Source organism: Balaenoptera physalus (genome assembly GCF_965194825.1).
Source record: "Balaenoptera physalus genome assembly, chromosome: 10".
Classification (NCBI taxonomy): Eukaryota; Metazoa; Chordata; class Mammalia; order Artiodactyla; family Balaenopteridae; genus Balaenoptera; species Balaenoptera physalus.
The window spans coordinates 72,174,204-72,192,761 of NC_138889.1; the positions used below are offsets into that span (position 1 = coordinate 72,174,204).

Genomic DNA, 18,558 nt, shown 5'->3' on the forward strand with positions numbered 1-18,558 from the left:
AGATTCTAACAGTAGAATTAACCCTGGGCGAATCACTTACATTTCTTCGAGGAGTTGCTCTATTCCAGATGAGAGCTATGGCTGCCTGTCTTCAAACATTCCTGCACTGGAATTGATGGCTCTGTATGTGGCAGCTGCCATGCATGATTACGACCACCCAGGGCGGACAAATGCATTTCTAGTGGCTACAAATGCCCCTCAGGTAGGAACTACTTTTTCAGAAAGTTTGAGTGATTCTGAAATTTTACAGCCATACTGTATTTCCCTTTGTAAACCATTCTTCAATTGAATCATTTGGCCATTGGAGAATAACACACAGCAGTGATATGACATGTGCTGAAGAATTAGGGAAAAATCATCTTCAACTGGAAAATAAATAAAATGTTCCTGAAAGAGTAATTCGCTACTTTTATGAAATTCTGGAGTCTTCACTGTCAATATCTTTGCCTTTGATCAAATTGATAAGACTTTGACTAGATGTAAGACTTACTCTTCCTTCTAGCAAGATCCTTCATATGCCTAAAAGCTATAATGACTGAGAACTGTTATTATTTTTGTTGTTGTCCTCTTTTTTTTCTCTAAGACATACCATAATATGCAGACTCTAAGTCTTTAGGTCTGCATATATTCATGTATGTAAAAAATCTTCTAGTACATTATTTTTGTATTCAGTACAGCTGATAAGGTGCAAGATTCCTTTAGGGTCACAATTTGCATAAGAGGTAGGAGTTCCCAACAAATGGATACTGTAATTGCGATGACTTTAAACATTAGGACTTGGAACTAAATACAGTCAGCCCTCCATATCCAGGGGTTCTGCCTCCATGGATTCGATCAACTGCAGATCAAAAATATTTGAAAATTTAAAAAATTCCAGAAAGTTCCAAAAAGCAAAACTTGGAATTTGCTGCACACTGGCAACTATTTACATTGTATTAGGTATTATAAGTAATCTAGAGAAGATTTAAAGTATACAGGGGATGTGCGTAGGTTATATGAAAATATTACATCATTTTATTAAGGGACTTGAGCATCTGCAGGGGTCTTAGAACCAATTCCCTGCAGATGCTAAGGGATGACTGTACTTGGTTTTAAGCAGAATTTAGTGTGGTTGTGAATTTTTGTTTAGGCTGGTGATTCCTGAAATGTCAGCTTTGTATTTCTGCCTGCCTGCCTTACAAAGAGCAAGTTGTCAATGATTGTTTGCTGAATTCATCTTACTTCCTCACTTTGTTGCTCTATGTTCAAAACTCAGTTCTGATTCTTTCATCTTTTATAGCCATTCTCTGTGTTCCTTTTCTCATTTCTCTCACACACTCCCACTACTTAAAATATAGGAGATAGATTCTCTACCCAGAACAAGAATAGGATTCAGAGAGAAAGAGAAGATTAAAAGTGCTATGTAATTCATTTTCTCCAGTTAGACTTCATCTCTTCATAGCTCATGATTTCCACAGGTAACTTTTAAATGAATTTAAAAGAGATAACATTTGGAAAGTTATCTACTGAATCAGATATCATGTAGACAGAAATTATTCACTATTCTGTTCCACCCTCTGCTTTCATTCTCTCTTTATTAGCTTTGAGTATAGGTGAGTCAGACTTGTTTATTACCTCTTCTTCAAGGATATTACAAGTTAGTGAATTCTAGTGTTACTTGTGTTGCATGCAGATAATTGAAAACAATGACACATGAATGTAATTTATATAAGTTGTATACTCAAAACTGTTGTCCTGACCAAAATACAAACATGAAGTCTGGACACAATCAGTAACTATGTGTTATTTCTAAATTCTCATTGTTAAGGACTGCCAAGAGATGAAGCAATGGAAAGGGCTGGACTGGAAAGGAAATTGATCAGAGTTCAGCTATGAAAAAGTATAGCCTTTTACCTAGTCTCCTTGCTTACTTCCTGCTCCCCTTCAGTCTGGTTTCAACACATAGCAGCCAGAGTGGCCCTGTTTAAATGTGCATTACATCACTCTGTGTTCCAAGCCCTCATTCCTAGTAAAAGACAGTCATTACAGTGGCTCAGAAGGCCCTACACGATTTAGCCCCCAGTAATTCTCCTTTTTAAATTCACTCAGATCTAGCCTCACTGCCCTCCTTGCTGTTTCCTTCTATGTGCTGGCACACTCCCTTTCTAAGAACCTGGTCAGTTTCTGTTCTCTCTGCCCAGAGTGCTCTTTCCCCAGACATATATTGGGTTAGCCAAAAAGTTCACTTGCGTTTTTCTGTAACATCTTACAAAAAACCCTAACGAAGTTTTTGGCCAACCCAATATATAGCTCACTTTGTCACTTCTTTCCACCTGAAATTTCAAAAGCCCCTCCCTGGCACTCATTATGTTCCTCCCCTGATCATAACAATGGTCATTTAGCATACTATGTATTTTGCTTGTGTATTTTGTTTATTCCATGCCTCTCAGAGGAGTATAAGTTTCCAAGAGGGCAGGGATTTTTATCTCTTTTATTTCCTAATACCTAGAATGGTGCCTAGCACACAAAAGGCATTCAGTAAAAATTTGCTGAATGTTGAAGGATCCCTAATTTCTTTGCTCTGCAGGACAGCTAAGCTTGTCTGAAATATACTCCATTGTTCCCAAAGTGATGAAATTCTTGAGACCTTCTTCAGCTAGTCCCTGTGAGATAAGGACTCTTTTGTGAAAGCCTGAGGCCTAACCTGTTTATTAGGTAATAAAGCAGTCTCTCTCATCTTAGGAAGCTCAATAGGTCTAATCAGGCCATAAATAGTGAAAGATATTATTGCTCTGGTATATGATAAAAAGGGACAATAGTGTATAATACCACCAACTAGATCAAGCATTCTTCATTCTCATGGTAAGAGAAGTGTGTGGGAAGACTTAGGAGGATTATTTTGAATCCTTGCCATGAGAGAAGGGGAAACATTTAGTCAGCTTTATCCTGGAGGGATGTCAGTATTAAAATTCTAAGAGATTTCTGAGCTATTTCCAAATGAATAGTTGGCTGAAAGATGGAGATTAGTGATTGAGATGTTAGAGTTTGTAGAATATTTTGATTTGGGGTAAAAGTAAACAAAACTTTGAGAATTGTAGATCTGAGACAGTCATAAATGTTTGTCCTCCCAAATATAGATCAAGATGGTGACTAAACAAGTACATTTTCTCCTCTTCCTCCTGATCAAAATAATAGTAAGGGATGAAGCTCATTACAACAGAGAGGAGTTGGCGGGAGGATATTATCACCAGTAGGTTAAAGAATTTCATACTGTTTCTGGAAAATGAAAAACATGTGGGCAAATATTACGAGATTATAGTATACTAGAAGGGAGCTGAGGCCTAAGTGGAACCTTAGAGACTCCTGATGCCATTTGCCCTTGTCTGCTCTACACACACACACCTCTCATATAACACACACCACACACCTTTAAGCAAAGCTACTGTATTTACTGCATTTATTTCCAGGCAGAAAACACATCTCTTAGATATTGAAGAAAATGGCCAGGAGAGATTTAGTACTCCAGAGTAAATCCTTCTCATTTTTGAAATCACACTGGTAATTCTAAAGCAAAACCTGCTAGGTAAACAGGCCCCATCCATGTTCACAGGATTCCTACTCATCCTTCCCAAAAGAGACTCAGCAATAAAACATACACAAGGCTATTTGATGCATACTGTGGGACGGGCACTATTCTAGGCAATGGTATTGAACAAAACAGGCAAAAAAAATATTCTGCCCCCATGGAACTTACATTCTAGTAAAGCAAGAAAAAACAAGTGTGTTTGTGTAAAAGACAGAGAGATGATTATGACATAAGTGCTAGGAAAATAGTAAAACGGGAGGAGATAGTACTGGCATAAAAGGATTATTTTCATGTTAGAGTTCTGTATCCAGCTAAGCTACAGTTGAGTGTTAAGAGCAAAATGAAGAGTCTCAGGTATGCAAAGATTTTTAAAAATCATGTTCCATCCATCCTATCTGAGAAAGTTACATAAAAATGTGTTTTAGCAAAACAAGGGTGATAACTAAGACAAAGGGTCTTAGAAGATAATGGGATTACCAGAAATTTTAGAACCCAGAACTTGAGAGTAAAGGAATCCCCAGATGACACCTGTTCATCAAGACTATTTCTTTAAAGAGAAGTACTTCTTTACAAAAAAAAAAAAATTAGCTTCATTGTTTTCTACTGCACCTAATTTGTTTACTGCTGCACCTAATTTGTTTACTGCCTCTATTGGATTTTTTTTTAAGTTAGGAATATTATTTTTTTAATGAAAACAGTCTTTCTTAATCCAAGATTTTTCATTCAGAAAAATTAAAATACCTTCTTTAATCTTATGACTATGACCTAGAGATTTTTCTGTTTCCTCCTTTTTCTTGTGTTTCAGAAGGAGACGTTTGTTCAGTTCAGATTTGGCATAGTCTTCCTGTTTGATCAAAGTCTTTATGTCTGATGGGTTTTTGTTAAGATTAATTCCGTCAGAGTTTGTATTAAACCCCTTTTCAAATCTTTTTGACTCAGAGAAGGTAAAAGTAAACTTTATGATCAACTAATTTGCTTTGCCATGTTAGAGAAGTATTTGCTTGTGGAGATAAGGATGGGATCCATAACTAGAGAAAGCAGGTAGCAAGTTGCGTTAGCAAAATTCAGAGGATGTTAGTTACTGCAGCTCTAAATTAGGGGGGAAACTGTCTTCCTTTTCTAGTCGTCATGGCGCTCTCAGTAAAAGCCAGCTGAGGCTTCATTATCTGTTTTACCTGGAAGGTTTTCCTCACGGAGTTTAAGCTTGGCTTGTTGCTCTATGTGCAAGCTTCCACTATTCTTCTAAAGCAGAATTTGCCTCCTTACTGCTCCATGATTCTTGCCTCCACTCAGCCATGAGGCAGAGAGTTGACTGGGGTCCAGCAGGGGACTCCTTCTACTTATTCTCCAGGTGGGTTTTTCCTTCTTATGCAATGACTTAGATGGCCTTTCCTCAATCCATTCCCACTTTTACCATGTCTTTAAAGCTTCCAGTATAGTGATTATATCTAGATTCTAATATTGACTCAGATTTCTTTTGGTCCCCATTTTATATTTCTTTGGTAATGTCAAAGGGTAATTTGGATGCTGCAGGAATTCTGAATTACTAATTTTTTCTTTTACTGATCTCACTAGCTGAGAGTTTAAGTCAGCTAGCTTTACAGGACACTCATTATACATTGTAGTTTATTGAGCTGGGAGTTTGATTACTTCTTCATGAACAAAGCTATTCTGATAATTTATCAGTCTTTATTGGATTTAAGCATGAATTAGTTAAATCACTATTAAATGCAAGTTGACCCCTTAGGAAGTCTTTGAAGTTTCACATGTACGTTTTAATTTGATACGTATATTGTAATATGATTACCACCATAGCGATAGCTAACACCTCCATCACATCACATAATTAACTTTGTGTGTGTGGTAAGGACATTTAAGATCTAGTCTCTTAGCAACTTTTTATTATATAATATAGTATTGTTAATTATAATCACAATGCTGTACACTAGCTCCCCAGAACTTGTCTTCAAACTGCACATTTGTATCCTTAGACCACCATCTTCCAATTCCCCCACCTTCTGGTAGCTACCTAGTTCTGCTGTATCTAGAGTTCAGTCTCAGATTATACGTAAGTGATATCATACAGTATTTGTCTTTCTCCGACTTATCTCACTCAGCATAATGCTCTCAAGGTCCACCCATGGCAGGATTTCCTTCTTTTTCATGGCTAAAAAATATTGCATTGTGTCCATATATATTACATCTTCTTTATTCATCCATTGGTGGACACAGATTGTTTCCAGCCTTTTTATGACTCACTGTAAAGTTTAAATCATATCATTGCTAACATAAAAATAAATGATGTAGGGCTTCCCTGGTGGCGCAGTGGTTGAGAATCTGCCTGCCAATGCAGGGGACACGGGTTCGAGCCCTGGTCTGGGAAGATCCCACATGCCGCAGAGCAACTGGGCCCGTGAGCCACAATTACTGAGCCTGCGCGTCTGGAGCCTGTGCTCCGCAACAAGAGAGGCCGCGGTAGTGAGAGGCCCGCGCACCGCGATGAAGAGTGGCCCCCGCTTGCCACAACTAGAGAAAGCCCTCGCACAGAAACGAAGACCCAACACAGCCATAAATAAAATAAATAAATAAATAAAATTTGAAAAAAAAGAAAATGCTCCCTATTAAAAAAAAAACCCTGGCCTTGAGGCTCTCCTGAATTAGGATGGATGGCTCTGCTCAAGCCAGCTTATCTACTTTAAAAAAAAAAAAAAATAAATAAATAAATAAATAAATAAATAAATGATGTAAAAAAAAACCAAATGGTAAGTATCTATGCTTAAATCTAGACTATAGCTAATTTTCACAAATATGTAAAACAATCTAATTAGGCTCAGAATATGCATCTTAACTGAGATTGCGCAGTATTTTTATCTGTCCTTTTCCATTAGACAGGAAGCTCTATGAAAATAGGGACAATGTTTTAATTTTTATTCTCAGCCTTTAGCACTGGCTATGAGAGTTCTTTTAATAATTACTATGCTTATTTAATAATTTAAAAAATTGCTTGCTTGTTAGAGATGGAAGAAGCTTTAAAAATTCTATATAATCCAGTGGTTTTTAAAATCTGTATTCCCAAATCCTAGACTACTGAGGTAGTACCTCAGGGTCTTCCACTAGAGTGAAGTGGAAAAAAAGTGAATAAATCTACACCACTTGAACCAGAGAATTTGTGCTTTTACCTGCTTGATACTTCTCTGACTCCCAGGCACTGTGTCAGTTGGGAGTATAGGATGTGCCCTTCTCATATTTGTGGGTCTCTGACTCACCATGCACAGTATTCCAGGTTCCTCTCCTTCAGTCACCACCATTGTTCATTCCATGCTGGCTAAAGAACAGTAATATATCCCTAAACCTGCTCTCTCTGTCCCTAATGACTTTATTAACAGAAGCTTTATCTAAGAAGGTTCACTGATTTAATGAAGTTGACCTCAAATATCAACTTTACATCTCTTGGTAGGCAGCGTGGTGTCTGCAAAGATGAACTTTGGAGACAAATTACCCTTTCGCTTACTAGCTGTGAATGCTGGAAAGGTGTACCTTATCCTCTTTGCACTTCAGTCTACTCATTTATAAAATTATCAGCCCTTCTTTACAGGTATTAACATGCCTGGCATGTAGTAGGTACTCATTGTATTCTTCCAACCTGATCCTAACTCTGTTTATTATTAAAGTTCAGTATCTTTGAGATGCCTGCCTCATTTTTCTTATTCCTTTTTAGGCAGTTTTGTACAACGACAGATCTGTTCTGGAAAATCATCATGCTGCATCAGCCTGGAATCTGTATCTTTCTCGTCCAGAATACAACTTCCTTCTTAATCTTGATAATGTGCAATTCAAGCGCTTTCGTTTTTTAGTCATTGAAGCAATCCTTGCCACAGATCTTAAAAAGCATTTTGATTTCCTTGCTGAATTCAATGCCAAGGTTTGTTACGCAAATTAATTCCTGGTTTCAAAAGCAGAAATTATTGTCAGTGTTACTGACAAAAGGTATTTTTGTCTGTTTTGTTTTTTTTTTTAATTTTGAGAGTTTATTTGATCAAAAGCTGATTTGAATCAGGCAGTATCCAGTTTAACAGAAAGGAGCTCCAAGGACCAGTATAAAATGAAAGACTTTTATAGGCACAAGGGGACAGGAAGTTATACTGGGCAAAAAAGCGGGTTGGTAATTGAAAAGTTACTTTTCTTTAGGGGATGGCCAGGTTCTATCAATCAGATTACCTAACTGATTAGGCCATTCCAAAAGGTATTTTTTTTAACATTAAGTTAGAATGATAAATCTGAAGTCATGAAGTCATGATAAATCTGACATAATACAATATATATGCCAATATTTTAAAAAAATTATAACATGTCCAAAAATACTATTGCTTGCTACATTTCCAATTATGTCAGTTGAAGCTTTTAGGGACAGATTTGAGAAAGTTGTGCACAGTGCCAAGTAAGGCATTTTATGAAGTTAAAGATGTGTTTCTAAGAAGCCAGTTATGCCTACTTTGCTGCACCTGTTTCCCTTTATATTATTAAGTGTTTAACTGGCTGGTGTGGGACTGGAGAAGTACGTGAGAATAAGGCACTCATTGACCTACTGTTTATTGGGATTGCCCACTGCATGCAATCGTCCCAGTGAAGAATAAGGAATGAACAGATGGAAGTCCCTGTCCTCACTGAGCTCACATTCACTATGGAATTGAGAATCACTGCCCTTGTGTGATGGTACTAATGGGAGCACGTTCTATCCCTCAGAAGTTGGGGTGAAAAAATGTTGAGAACCACTGCTTTAGATTCCTGAGGGAAGGCTGCCCCACCTTTTGCAGGCAGGAAATCGTTTTCTTGATAACATGTGTGCCCTAAAGGAAGGTGTACCTTCAGGGTAGAGGAACAGGTATCAAAGGAGTACTAGATTCAACCTCCTGGAAGGAGACCTATATATGTCACTGTTGTGATATTGATAAAATGTTTATAAAAATCAGCAAGAAATTTGAAATTTCTTTAAACTTATTTCATCACTGTATAGCTCTATTAACTTTTATTTTTATTTAATAAAAATTCATTTAAGTGCTTAAGTCAGAGTAAATAGAAGTTTTTATAGGTGAAAGATTATCTAGCCCAAAACTTTTGAATCTGTGTTCCTCAGAGATTTCTGTCCTGTAGTCTCTCAGAAAAATGTCACATGAGTGGGGCTCTAGACTACACAATTTCTTTCTTTTTTTTTTTTTTGGCCTCCTGGCGAGGCTTACGGATCTTAGTTCCCGACCAGAGATTGAACCCGGGCCACAGCAGTGAAAGTGTGGAGTCCTAACCACTGGACAGCCAGGGAATTCCCTAGACTACACAATTTCAATCTAAAGAGTTCGCCTTTCTTTTAACTGTTTTCTGTAGTGGTGGTCTACATAAGAGTTCCTTTAACAAAAGAGGCGGATGCCAGGGAATTCCCTGGTGGTCCAGTGGTTAGGACTCAGGGCTTTCACGGCCATGGCCCTGCTTCAGTTCCTGGTCGGGGAACTAAGATCCTTCAAGCTATGCAGCAGAGCCAAAAAAAAAAAGAAAAAAGAGGGGGGTAGATGCCAAAAAAAATCTACCATCACAAAAAAGTTCCAAAGCCACTGATCTGGCCTATTCACTTTATTTCTTACAAGAGGAAATTTGAGTTCTTGAAAGGCATGGTAATTTGCCTGATAACTAGCATTTATTTAAATAACAATGTTAGCATTTACTATGAACTGTGCATTTTTCATTTGTTAATCCTCATGGCAATATGGCTAGATTGATTTTTCCTATTTTATAGATGAAGAAAGGTGGACTCAAGGAGCTTAAGTAATTTTTCCAGCGTTACGCAATGAATTAGTAAATCATTCTGAGTCAGGATTTAAAACCATAGAGATTAGCTTCTAAGACTTGTGTTCTTTCAACTATATCATGTTGTCTTTTACAGTTAGATCCTTAAGTGTTCCTTTTTGAGATAAAAATAGTTATAATTCTTATATGATTTGTTTTTGCATATACATTTATATTTTATATTATATCGTATTATATACTAATGTGTATAATATATAATATACACAAATTACAATTTTCTCTGGTAATCACAAATATTGAAACCCACGGTTTGTTGTTCTGCTTGTACAGTGCTCTACTTCCATTGAAACAAAACTGTAATGACACTTCAAAGGGAAATGTAACCCGTAGAGGTACATGTTATGGCACAAACCAATTAAAAGAAGCATTTATTGAAATTCCTTCCTGTCCTTTGGACAGGAAACAGTTTTAAGACAATTTGGTAACAACAAAAAACTGGGGAATTCCCTGGCAGTCCAGTGGTTAGGACTCCACGCTTTCACTGCCAAGGGCGTGGTTTCAAACCCTGGTTGGGGAACTAAGATACCACAAGCCGTGCGGGGTGGCCAAAAAAAACCCCCCAAAACAAAAAACTCCTGTGCCCTCAGCACCTAAAATAATTCTGTTTTTCCAAACTAGGCCAATGATGTAAACAGTAATGGTATAGAATGGAGTAATGAAAATGATCGCCTGTTAGTATGCCAGGTGTGCATCAAACTGGCAGATATAAATGGCCCAACAAAAGTTCGAGACTTGCATTTGAAATGGACAGAAGGCATTGTCAATGAATTTTACGAGCAGGTAAGTTGAAACATGAGATTGGTGGGACTTTTAAGAGCTGCCATCTGAAGATACCACCCTTTTGGTTTGGATACCTACATTAAATGCTTGAAATGAGTTGCTTTAACCAAAAATGAGTTGCATTTGCTCTGGTCTTAATATTTTCTCAGCTCCTTTGCCTTTGTTTCTAAAATTTAAAAACAGGGAGTTCCCTGGTGGTCCAGTGGTAAAGAACCTGCCTTACAACGCAGGGGATGTGGGTTTGATCCCTTGTCAGGGAACTAAACTCCCACATGCCACAGGGCAACTAAGCCTACATGCCACAATTACTGAGCTCGCGCGCCTCAATAGAGAGCCCGCGTGCCACAAACTACAGAGTCCACGCGCTCTGCAGTCTGCGAGCCACAACTACAGAGCCCGTGCACCCTGGAGCCTGTGCGCCACAACTAGAGAGAGAAAACCAACACACTACAACCAGAGAGAAGCCCACACGCCACAACGAAAGATCCCACGTGCCATAACTAAAGACCCAACGCAGCCAAAAATTTAAAAAATAACAATAAATAAATAAACAAAAAATTAATCTTCAAATTTTAAAAACAAAAATAGTTTATTGCCAGTCTGGAGTGGGTTGAATGTACTCCGGTCTAGAGCTAAGGAAACACTACATATTGATTCCAAGGTCCCTTTCAATCCTGAAAACCTATAACCTAGGATAATTTATTTCCAAAAGAAGTTGTTTAATTGATTCAGGGTATACTTAGATTGTATTTTTAAAGTATCAACCCATTTTCAACTCTGCTATAGAAAGACTGCCTTAGATACATCAACTCTTTAAAAGTCCTGGCAGAGGGTAAGAAATTAGCACTAGAAATGGGGACAAAGTGGATACTTAGTGGCTTTCAAGTTTCAAAAATATAAACATGCTCTTTTCTCATATGTTTTTAATCTTGTCTTTAAAATAATCCTACCACTTTGCAGTCTTTACCACTTTTCTGTCCAATTTTGAGGCTCCCTACAATGTAGAAAAATACTGATTTCCCCAGAAGCCTAATATTTCATTATCTCCGGAATAACAAATACATCCTTTTGACTGGAACTGCATTCCTTGGGAATCCTTACTAGACCTACTAATCAGGAAAGATCAAGATGTCTACCAAGTGAGACTTCTGTGACAGGGCTTTCTTTACCATGAGTTGCTACTCTAGTAGGAGTGATGAAGTTGAGCCTATAAACTGCACACTTATCTGTTATACCTTGTCACACCCAGATTGTATTGAATGACCAGTAAATGTAGTGTCTTTCACCCACCTTAGCTAAACATCCCAATACAATAGTGTATACTCTGCTGTTTACAAGTCAACAAAATACCACACTGTGTAATCATGAAAATAGATTAGTAAAATCTTAGCAACAATCTTAGAATACTTTTCACTGATACATTTGAACTAAATTATATGTAATCTGGGGTAATAAATGGTTATAAATATTTACCCTAATTTGTAGACTGCAGTATGTATAGTAGTGTTTGCATATTCCCATCCTCATTCTCAAAGATAACTGAAGACTGCCTCAGGCTTCAGTTCATGTTCACAAAAGAATTTTATGCTAAGGAAAATGCTGTCTTTATATTATCTGTACAAACAGTGGTAATAAGAAAGTGATAGTATATGCCAATTTTAGAAAACCCACTAATTCAGTGAAAGAACATTAGAAAATTTCATTTAGACCCATTTTATAATATATTTTTAAAGTATAGAGAATTAATTCTTATTAAACAAACTTGGAAGCCATGCCTGAGGTTGAATCCTGGCTCCTTTTCCTTGCCAGCAATGTGACCTGGGGTAAGTTACTTAACCTTTCTGTGCCTCAGTTTCCTCATTGAGAAAATAGGAATATTGATGGTACCTACCTCATAAGGTTGTGTGAGGATCAAATGAATTAATTTATGTAAAGTTCTTAGAACAGTTCCTGACACATAAGTGCTCAATAAACTATTATAATTCCAGATCACTAAAAACAATATAATATTTCAGACAGTTTCACTTAATCTTTCTAGGTTTCATTATTCTTATGTCAAAGGAGAAAAATGCCATCTGATAACCCTACCACACAGTGGTCGTGAAGGTTAAATGTACTAACCTATAGGAAAATCAACCCTCATCAAAACCATCAGAATTCCTTCTCAGTCTTGTTCTGCTCTTCAGCCTTCTTCAGATATGAATGCAAATTTCTAACCTGGCCCAACCTTTTACCTTTTTATTACCTTAATTATACTATCTTTATGTATACTCCTATAGCCATTATGTGCCATGGGCTTAGAAAAGCCTAACTCCTATTTAAAAGTCAAATGTATGAAACTGTAGAATCCTGTGGATAAACCCACCTGGATATTTTTTGTAAATATTAATAATTTTCATCCTCACAGAAGATAAAGCCATATAAGATTTTTAATCATGGGACAGTTAATCATGGGACAGTTTCTGGTTGTCTCCTTAGGGCTCTGTTGGCTCAGCACAGATAGACACTGCTTGCCTGCAGAACTTGTGCACTGTGGAGAGTATTCACCCTCCACCAGTTCAGACAGTAGGCGCTAAAATGTTAATAGTACCATTTGGGGACTGCTCAGCCCTGTGCTCAACATTTTATATAATATTGCTTTTCATCCTATAGCAACCCTGTAGATTATTATTCACATCTTACACATGAATTGGGCATAGAGCTTGCCCAGCACCACACAGGTAGTAGGTGGCAAAAGCCGGTTTTGAAACCACATCTGTCTGATCTCCAGTTGTGCTCTCCAGAACCCTAGGGACCACAAGTGGGAGGGTATCACAGGGCAGGCAGCTGGGGCAAATCCTCACCTCAACCACAATAGCTCTACTTTTGTCTGTTTTACATACTGAGTTTTCTGATTTAGATTCATTAAAGGGTTCTGCTGTTAGAAAAAAAGGGAGGGCATTGAAAAGCATTTGCAAAATTCAACTCTGTACATTTGAGGTACAACTACAACAAAAATGTTTCCATTATACTATCTCCCCATAGGAGAAAGAGGATCTATATTTGATATTATAGAATTTTGGTAATTTATATAGAATTTATATATTCTATTGATATAATTTTGGTTTGTTAGCAAATTTGCTGAATTTATTTTAAAAGATGTATATTTTTCTTGCTACCTGAATATCAACCGTACTGGTTGACTGGGGGTGTGAGAATAAAGTCTTGTTCGGGATTTCTCAAAGAGTAGAGAAATTCTTTGAGTTGGAATGACAGAGTAATTTCATTGATACTTCTTTGTAAAAATTATTTTGAGTTAGACTGTGCTTATTAAAAAACTTCAAGATAATTTTAACAAAGCTCAGTGGTTGTTATTTCAACAGTTAAAGGTATACTTTTCTTTTCAATATGATCAGGGAGATGAAGAAGCAAATCTTGGTTTGCCCGTCAGTCCCTTCATGGATCGTTCTTCTCCTCAACTAGCAAAACTCCAGGAATCTTTTATCACTCACATAGTGGGTCCCCTGTGTAACTCCTATGATGCTGCTGGTTTGCTACCGGGTCAGTGGATAGAAGCAGAAGAGGATGATGATACTGAAAGTTGTTATGATGAAGAAGATGGTGAAGAATTAGATACAGACGATGAAGAAATAGAAGACAACCTAAATCCTAGTAAGATATAAGGATACTATCATTTCTTTAATGTGATTAATTAACTGCAAATGTCCATTTAATTTGGATTTGAATCTTTGTTTTTAAGATACAGATTCAGTAGTTATATCTTAAGTAAGTACTATCTAAATGTTCAGCCTGATTAGTCTCCCTTTGAGTAACTACTGCTTGGGCACCACGCAAATGCTGTCACACAACAAGCATTCTTAGTTAAAGTAGCATCTCTGGAGGTGCTGTCCTCCAGCCAGTGCTCTTCAGCAGTCTCTACCTGTGCACACATGATGCGGCTGTCGCCAAATCTGAACTTATGTGAGGGGGCTGGTCCTAGTGGCTAGTCCTCCTTTGCCTAACCCCTCTTCACACCACCCTCCCCTGTTAACATGCCCTTCATATAGACTTGGGAAATAGTTCCCAAGGGGGCTGGTCCTAGTGGCTAGTCCTCCTTTGCCTAACCCCTCTTCACACCACCCTCCCCTGTTAACATGCCCTTCATATAGACTTGGGAAATAGTTCATTCAACACAGTTGGGAGAAGAGGAAAATACACATTCTCTGACTCTAAGAGGAAAACCAAGTTTTGTGTCATTATGGCTTTGAACTACCAAACCGTAATGCATAGTTTTTCTATATAAATCAGTGAGTATAAATTGGAAAATGAAAAAGATATTTGTCACCTTTGTAACTAAAAATGAAATCAGTTATTTGTTCTTTAAAGTAGGATTTAAATTATATCTAGCTAATTATTTTTTTGTTTGTTTCCCAAACATGCTATAAATCAGAACAGAAAAGATAGCTTGGAACAAGATAACAAAGTACTTCCCCCACCCTACCTTGTATTCAGGAGTAGCATAGTGAAGAGTAATCTTATGGCATTACCATCTGATGTCATCTTGGGAAAGGTGACTGGCTTCTGAAAATTATTTGTACTCACCAAAATTTTGATAATTGTGTTTAATTCAATACATTAAAAAAAATCCCTAGAAAGGATGGTTTTTAACTTTGCATTGTTATTTATCATTTGAAATTTCAGTACCATCCTCCCTTCTCCTTGAAACTCCCACCCCACCCCATCTTCCCTAATCCCCTCTCTACTTTATTTTTATCCGTAACACTGAACACCATCTAACACACAAGTATCTTGCTTCTTTGCTTATCTTGGTCTTCCCACTAGAAAGAGAGCCCCATGGTGCAAGGATTATTTTAATCTTATCATAACTATAACCCCAGTGCTTAGATAAATGCCTGGAATATATATCAGGCACTCAGATATTTATTGAATGATTGAATCATATTGCTATGATTAGAATACACGTGTGTTAAATTTCACAGAACCACAAAGAAGGAAAGGCAGACGGCGAATATTTTGTCAGCTAATGCACCATCTCACCGAAAACCACAAGATATGGAAGGAAATCATAGAGGAAGAAGAGAAATGTAAAGCTGATGGGAATAAACTGCAAGTGGAGAATTCTTCCTTACCTCAAGGAGATGAGATTCAGGTCATTGAAGAAGCAGATGAAGAGGAAGAGAGACAGTTGGAATAAAAGAAAAGGCATATTGAAGAAGGCCCGAGGGCCGTGCTCAGTGTCGATGTCATTGCCTAGTCATTGTCATGTCATTGCTCACCACGCTGACTTGGAACTGCCTGCACCCAGGTGGACAGGCCCTAACACTGTGAGAGGATCCCTGCTGTGCCGGCAGTTTCCCACTCCCATGCACTTTCACCACACAGACTAAAAGTATCCTTAGAGCTTGGTTTCAGTTGACTTGTGTTGCCAAGCCCTTACTTAATGCCTTTACTGGTGTATAAATATTAATACTTTGTCATAATACTGCTTTGCTGGCTAGAAGGCTCTTATTTTTCATGAGGCGGGAGCTATAACTAAAAACTCAAGTGACTCACTTTAGTTTCCTAAGTGTCCAGAACTTTTTCCTTTCTTGAAGACAGGATTAAAAAACAGCAACAACAACAACAACAAAAAAAACGGGAATTCCCTGGCGGTCCAGTGGTTATAGGACTCGGAACTTTCACTGCCATGAATCCCTGGTAGAGTTCAATTCCTCGTCAGGGAACTAAGATCCTGCAAGCCAAGCAGCGCAGCTGAAAAAAACCCCAAAAACAAAAAACAAAAAACCCCACCAAAAAACAGGATTCATATTGTACTTCCAAATGTGTCTTTTATGTCTTTGAATGTTTGGGGGGGAAAAGTCTGTGCCTATCTAAAAAAAAGAAATCCAGCGTGGCCTTTCTGAGGGATCTGTTCAATGCAGTATACTGTTCAGTGCTGTTCTCCAGCGAGGTTTATCCATGAAGGACTGAGTAACCTTTGTTATATTTAACAAAATCCAGGTGCATCAATTTTTGATGCTTTTTACTGTTTTTTTTTTAAATCTACTATGTGTGTGTGTTCTTTCTGCTCAGAGCATTCAGGTTTGCCGTGGACATCAGAAGTCTGAATTCCAGTCTTACTGACTTCATATCCCATGGTTGAATTTTAAAGCTGTTTGGGTTTAACAATGAAGGAATTTTATTCTTTAGTCAAAACTGTTCTTATTTTAACTCTTGCTCAGGATTAGTATTTTTAAACATTTATTTTAATATAAACACAGCACAGATTTGTCAGAAGAAAAAAAATTGTCCTAATATCGATGTTAACCTCTTATGAAATGAGCATTATTCTCTCTTCTTAAATTTGAGACTAATTAAAGCCAAGGAAAAGGAGATGTCTGTCTTTCGCCTTAGTACAAAAATCAAATGCAATTAATCCTATCAAAGATAAAGAACAAATGAAATAGCGTGAGCTCTAAAGGTCACATACATTGAATAAATAATTGAATATGTGCTTAATCTTTAGATCCATATCTTGGGTGTTGTGTGTTACTGTAAAACTGATGCTCATCTTTCTGTTACTTTCCTTCTGCCTTGAGACTACATGAAATGACCTATGACTACTCAATACTTCTAGAGCTCAACTGCAAGTCTAATTTCTGAGATAAAGTAAATGGTGGGAGTACTTATTTAATCTTTATATTTAAAAAAAATATTTTAGTAAATCATTTTACACAAAAGCACATTAAGATAATTACAAAGAAAATGGGCCATATTTACAATGTTTATAAACTTGTTAGGGTCCAGATATATACCCTAGTTGTGAAAATTTTTTTGAAGATATAAAGTGCAGCCAGAGTGATAGCAAGACGGTAGACCAATATTTTCCATTATTTTTGGAGACTATATTATATTTTGGATCCGTGCAGCTCTTATGAAGCTTTTTCAGTTTTCCAAGGTAATTCTTTTTTTTAATTAATTTTTATTGTATAGTTGATTTACAATGTTGTGGTATAGTTTCTGCTGTACAGCAAAGTGAATCAGTTATACATATACCCACTCTTTTAGATTCTATTCCCATATAGGTCATAACAGAGTATTGAGTAGACTTCCCTATGCAAGGTAATTCCTTTAAAATATGATGTCAGCAGGCAATTTCTTACCTACCTAGATTATTTAGCTTATCTGAAAGATATCAGTTAAAGATCTATATAAGTGTTGAAAGTTTTGATCCTGTACAGTATCATAATATTTAATGAATCACTAAGCTTTATTTATTAGATACATTGAGTGCTAGCTCCTTCCTACTACTTTTGCTACCATTGCCACATCACTGTAAACTGGTCTCTCATTACTGAGTGATAAAATTTTAACTAATTTATTGAGTTTGCCCTTATAATGTATATATCCTGTGCTTCTCGTTCTCTAGAGTACCTTTTACATCCTGCAGAAGTATATTTCTGCTATTGCAAACTACATATATATATAAATTCACACACATGCATGTGTGCATAATAAGATTCAAATTTCCTTACTTTCTATTTTATTAAAATTTTGTATTGGGTTGTTTAGTGTATATTTTTATTTTCTCAAAAGAAGCATGTTTTTATTCTGTTAAAAATGCTATTACTGAAAATTCACTTAAGTAATTTAACCCTTAAATTATTTAGCCTTTACAAAATAATTGGCATATATTAAGATAACCCAAACACTAAAAAGTATTCTTGCTGAAACTTAAATTAACAAATTGTAAGAAATGAATGTGAGTGTATGTTAAGTATAAACAGTACTATTAGATGGAATCTTACTTGAGAAATTGTGGAAAGTCATATTGCAGATCCTATTTTGGTTATTACTGAATCAGATTAACTTTCTAATTAGAATCATTTTCATCATGAATTTGCTGTTGTTTTAAGTCACTGGTCTTAGAAATAATCTTGTAGTGCTATAATATCTGTGTGCTTACTGACATTTTTCTCCATAAAAGTCTACTTTTTAAAGTTATTTCATGATTTGAAGGCTGTTTCGTGCTATTCTCACTCTGCTGGTGCTGTTGGATTTTTCTGCTTATTTTTACAAGAATCCTAGGAATTCTGGCACTGCTTAGGTTTCTGTCTATATTGCATCATCTCATAGGAACAACCTTCACAAAAGAGACGAATAGAACCAACTCTGGTTTCTTTACTGTAGTTGCCAAGCCAGTCAACAGCTCTAGAGTGTGTGTGGGGATGACTGGTATGTGGAGCAGGGATGAAAGCTTTAATGCTGAGACTGAGACTTAATGCTGAGAACTGAAGACTTAATGAGTTAGCTTGGAGATGATGGCTTGTGGCCAGAGAATAACAGCAGGTGTAGAGGCCAGGAGAAAAAGCATCCCG

General features: G+C 36.9%; 1 protein-coding gene across 1 annotated transcript in view; it reads left to right on the forward strand.

The window, feature by feature from the left end:
• Nucleotides 1–18,184, forward strand: part of PDE3B (phosphodiesterase 3B) — a 180,756-nt gene extending 162,572 nt beyond the window's left edge. Inside the window, exons 12-16 of the mRNA XM_082475998.1 lie at nucleotides 3–202; nucleotides 7,284–7,487; nucleotides 10,040–10,201; nucleotides 13,597–13,852; nucleotides 15,181–18,184. Of these exons, the coding sequence (XP_082332124.1) occupies nucleotides 3–202; nucleotides 7,284–7,487; nucleotides 10,040–10,201; nucleotides 13,597–13,852; nucleotides 15,181–15,395 (1,037 nt within the window). The 3' untranslated portion in view covers nucleotides 15,396–18,184. The remainder of the gene's footprint in view (nucleotides 1–2; nucleotides 203–7,283; nucleotides 7,488–10,039; nucleotides 10,202–13,596; nucleotides 13,853–15,180) is intronic.
• The last annotated feature ends 374 nt before the right edge of the window (nucleotides 18,185–18,558 follow it).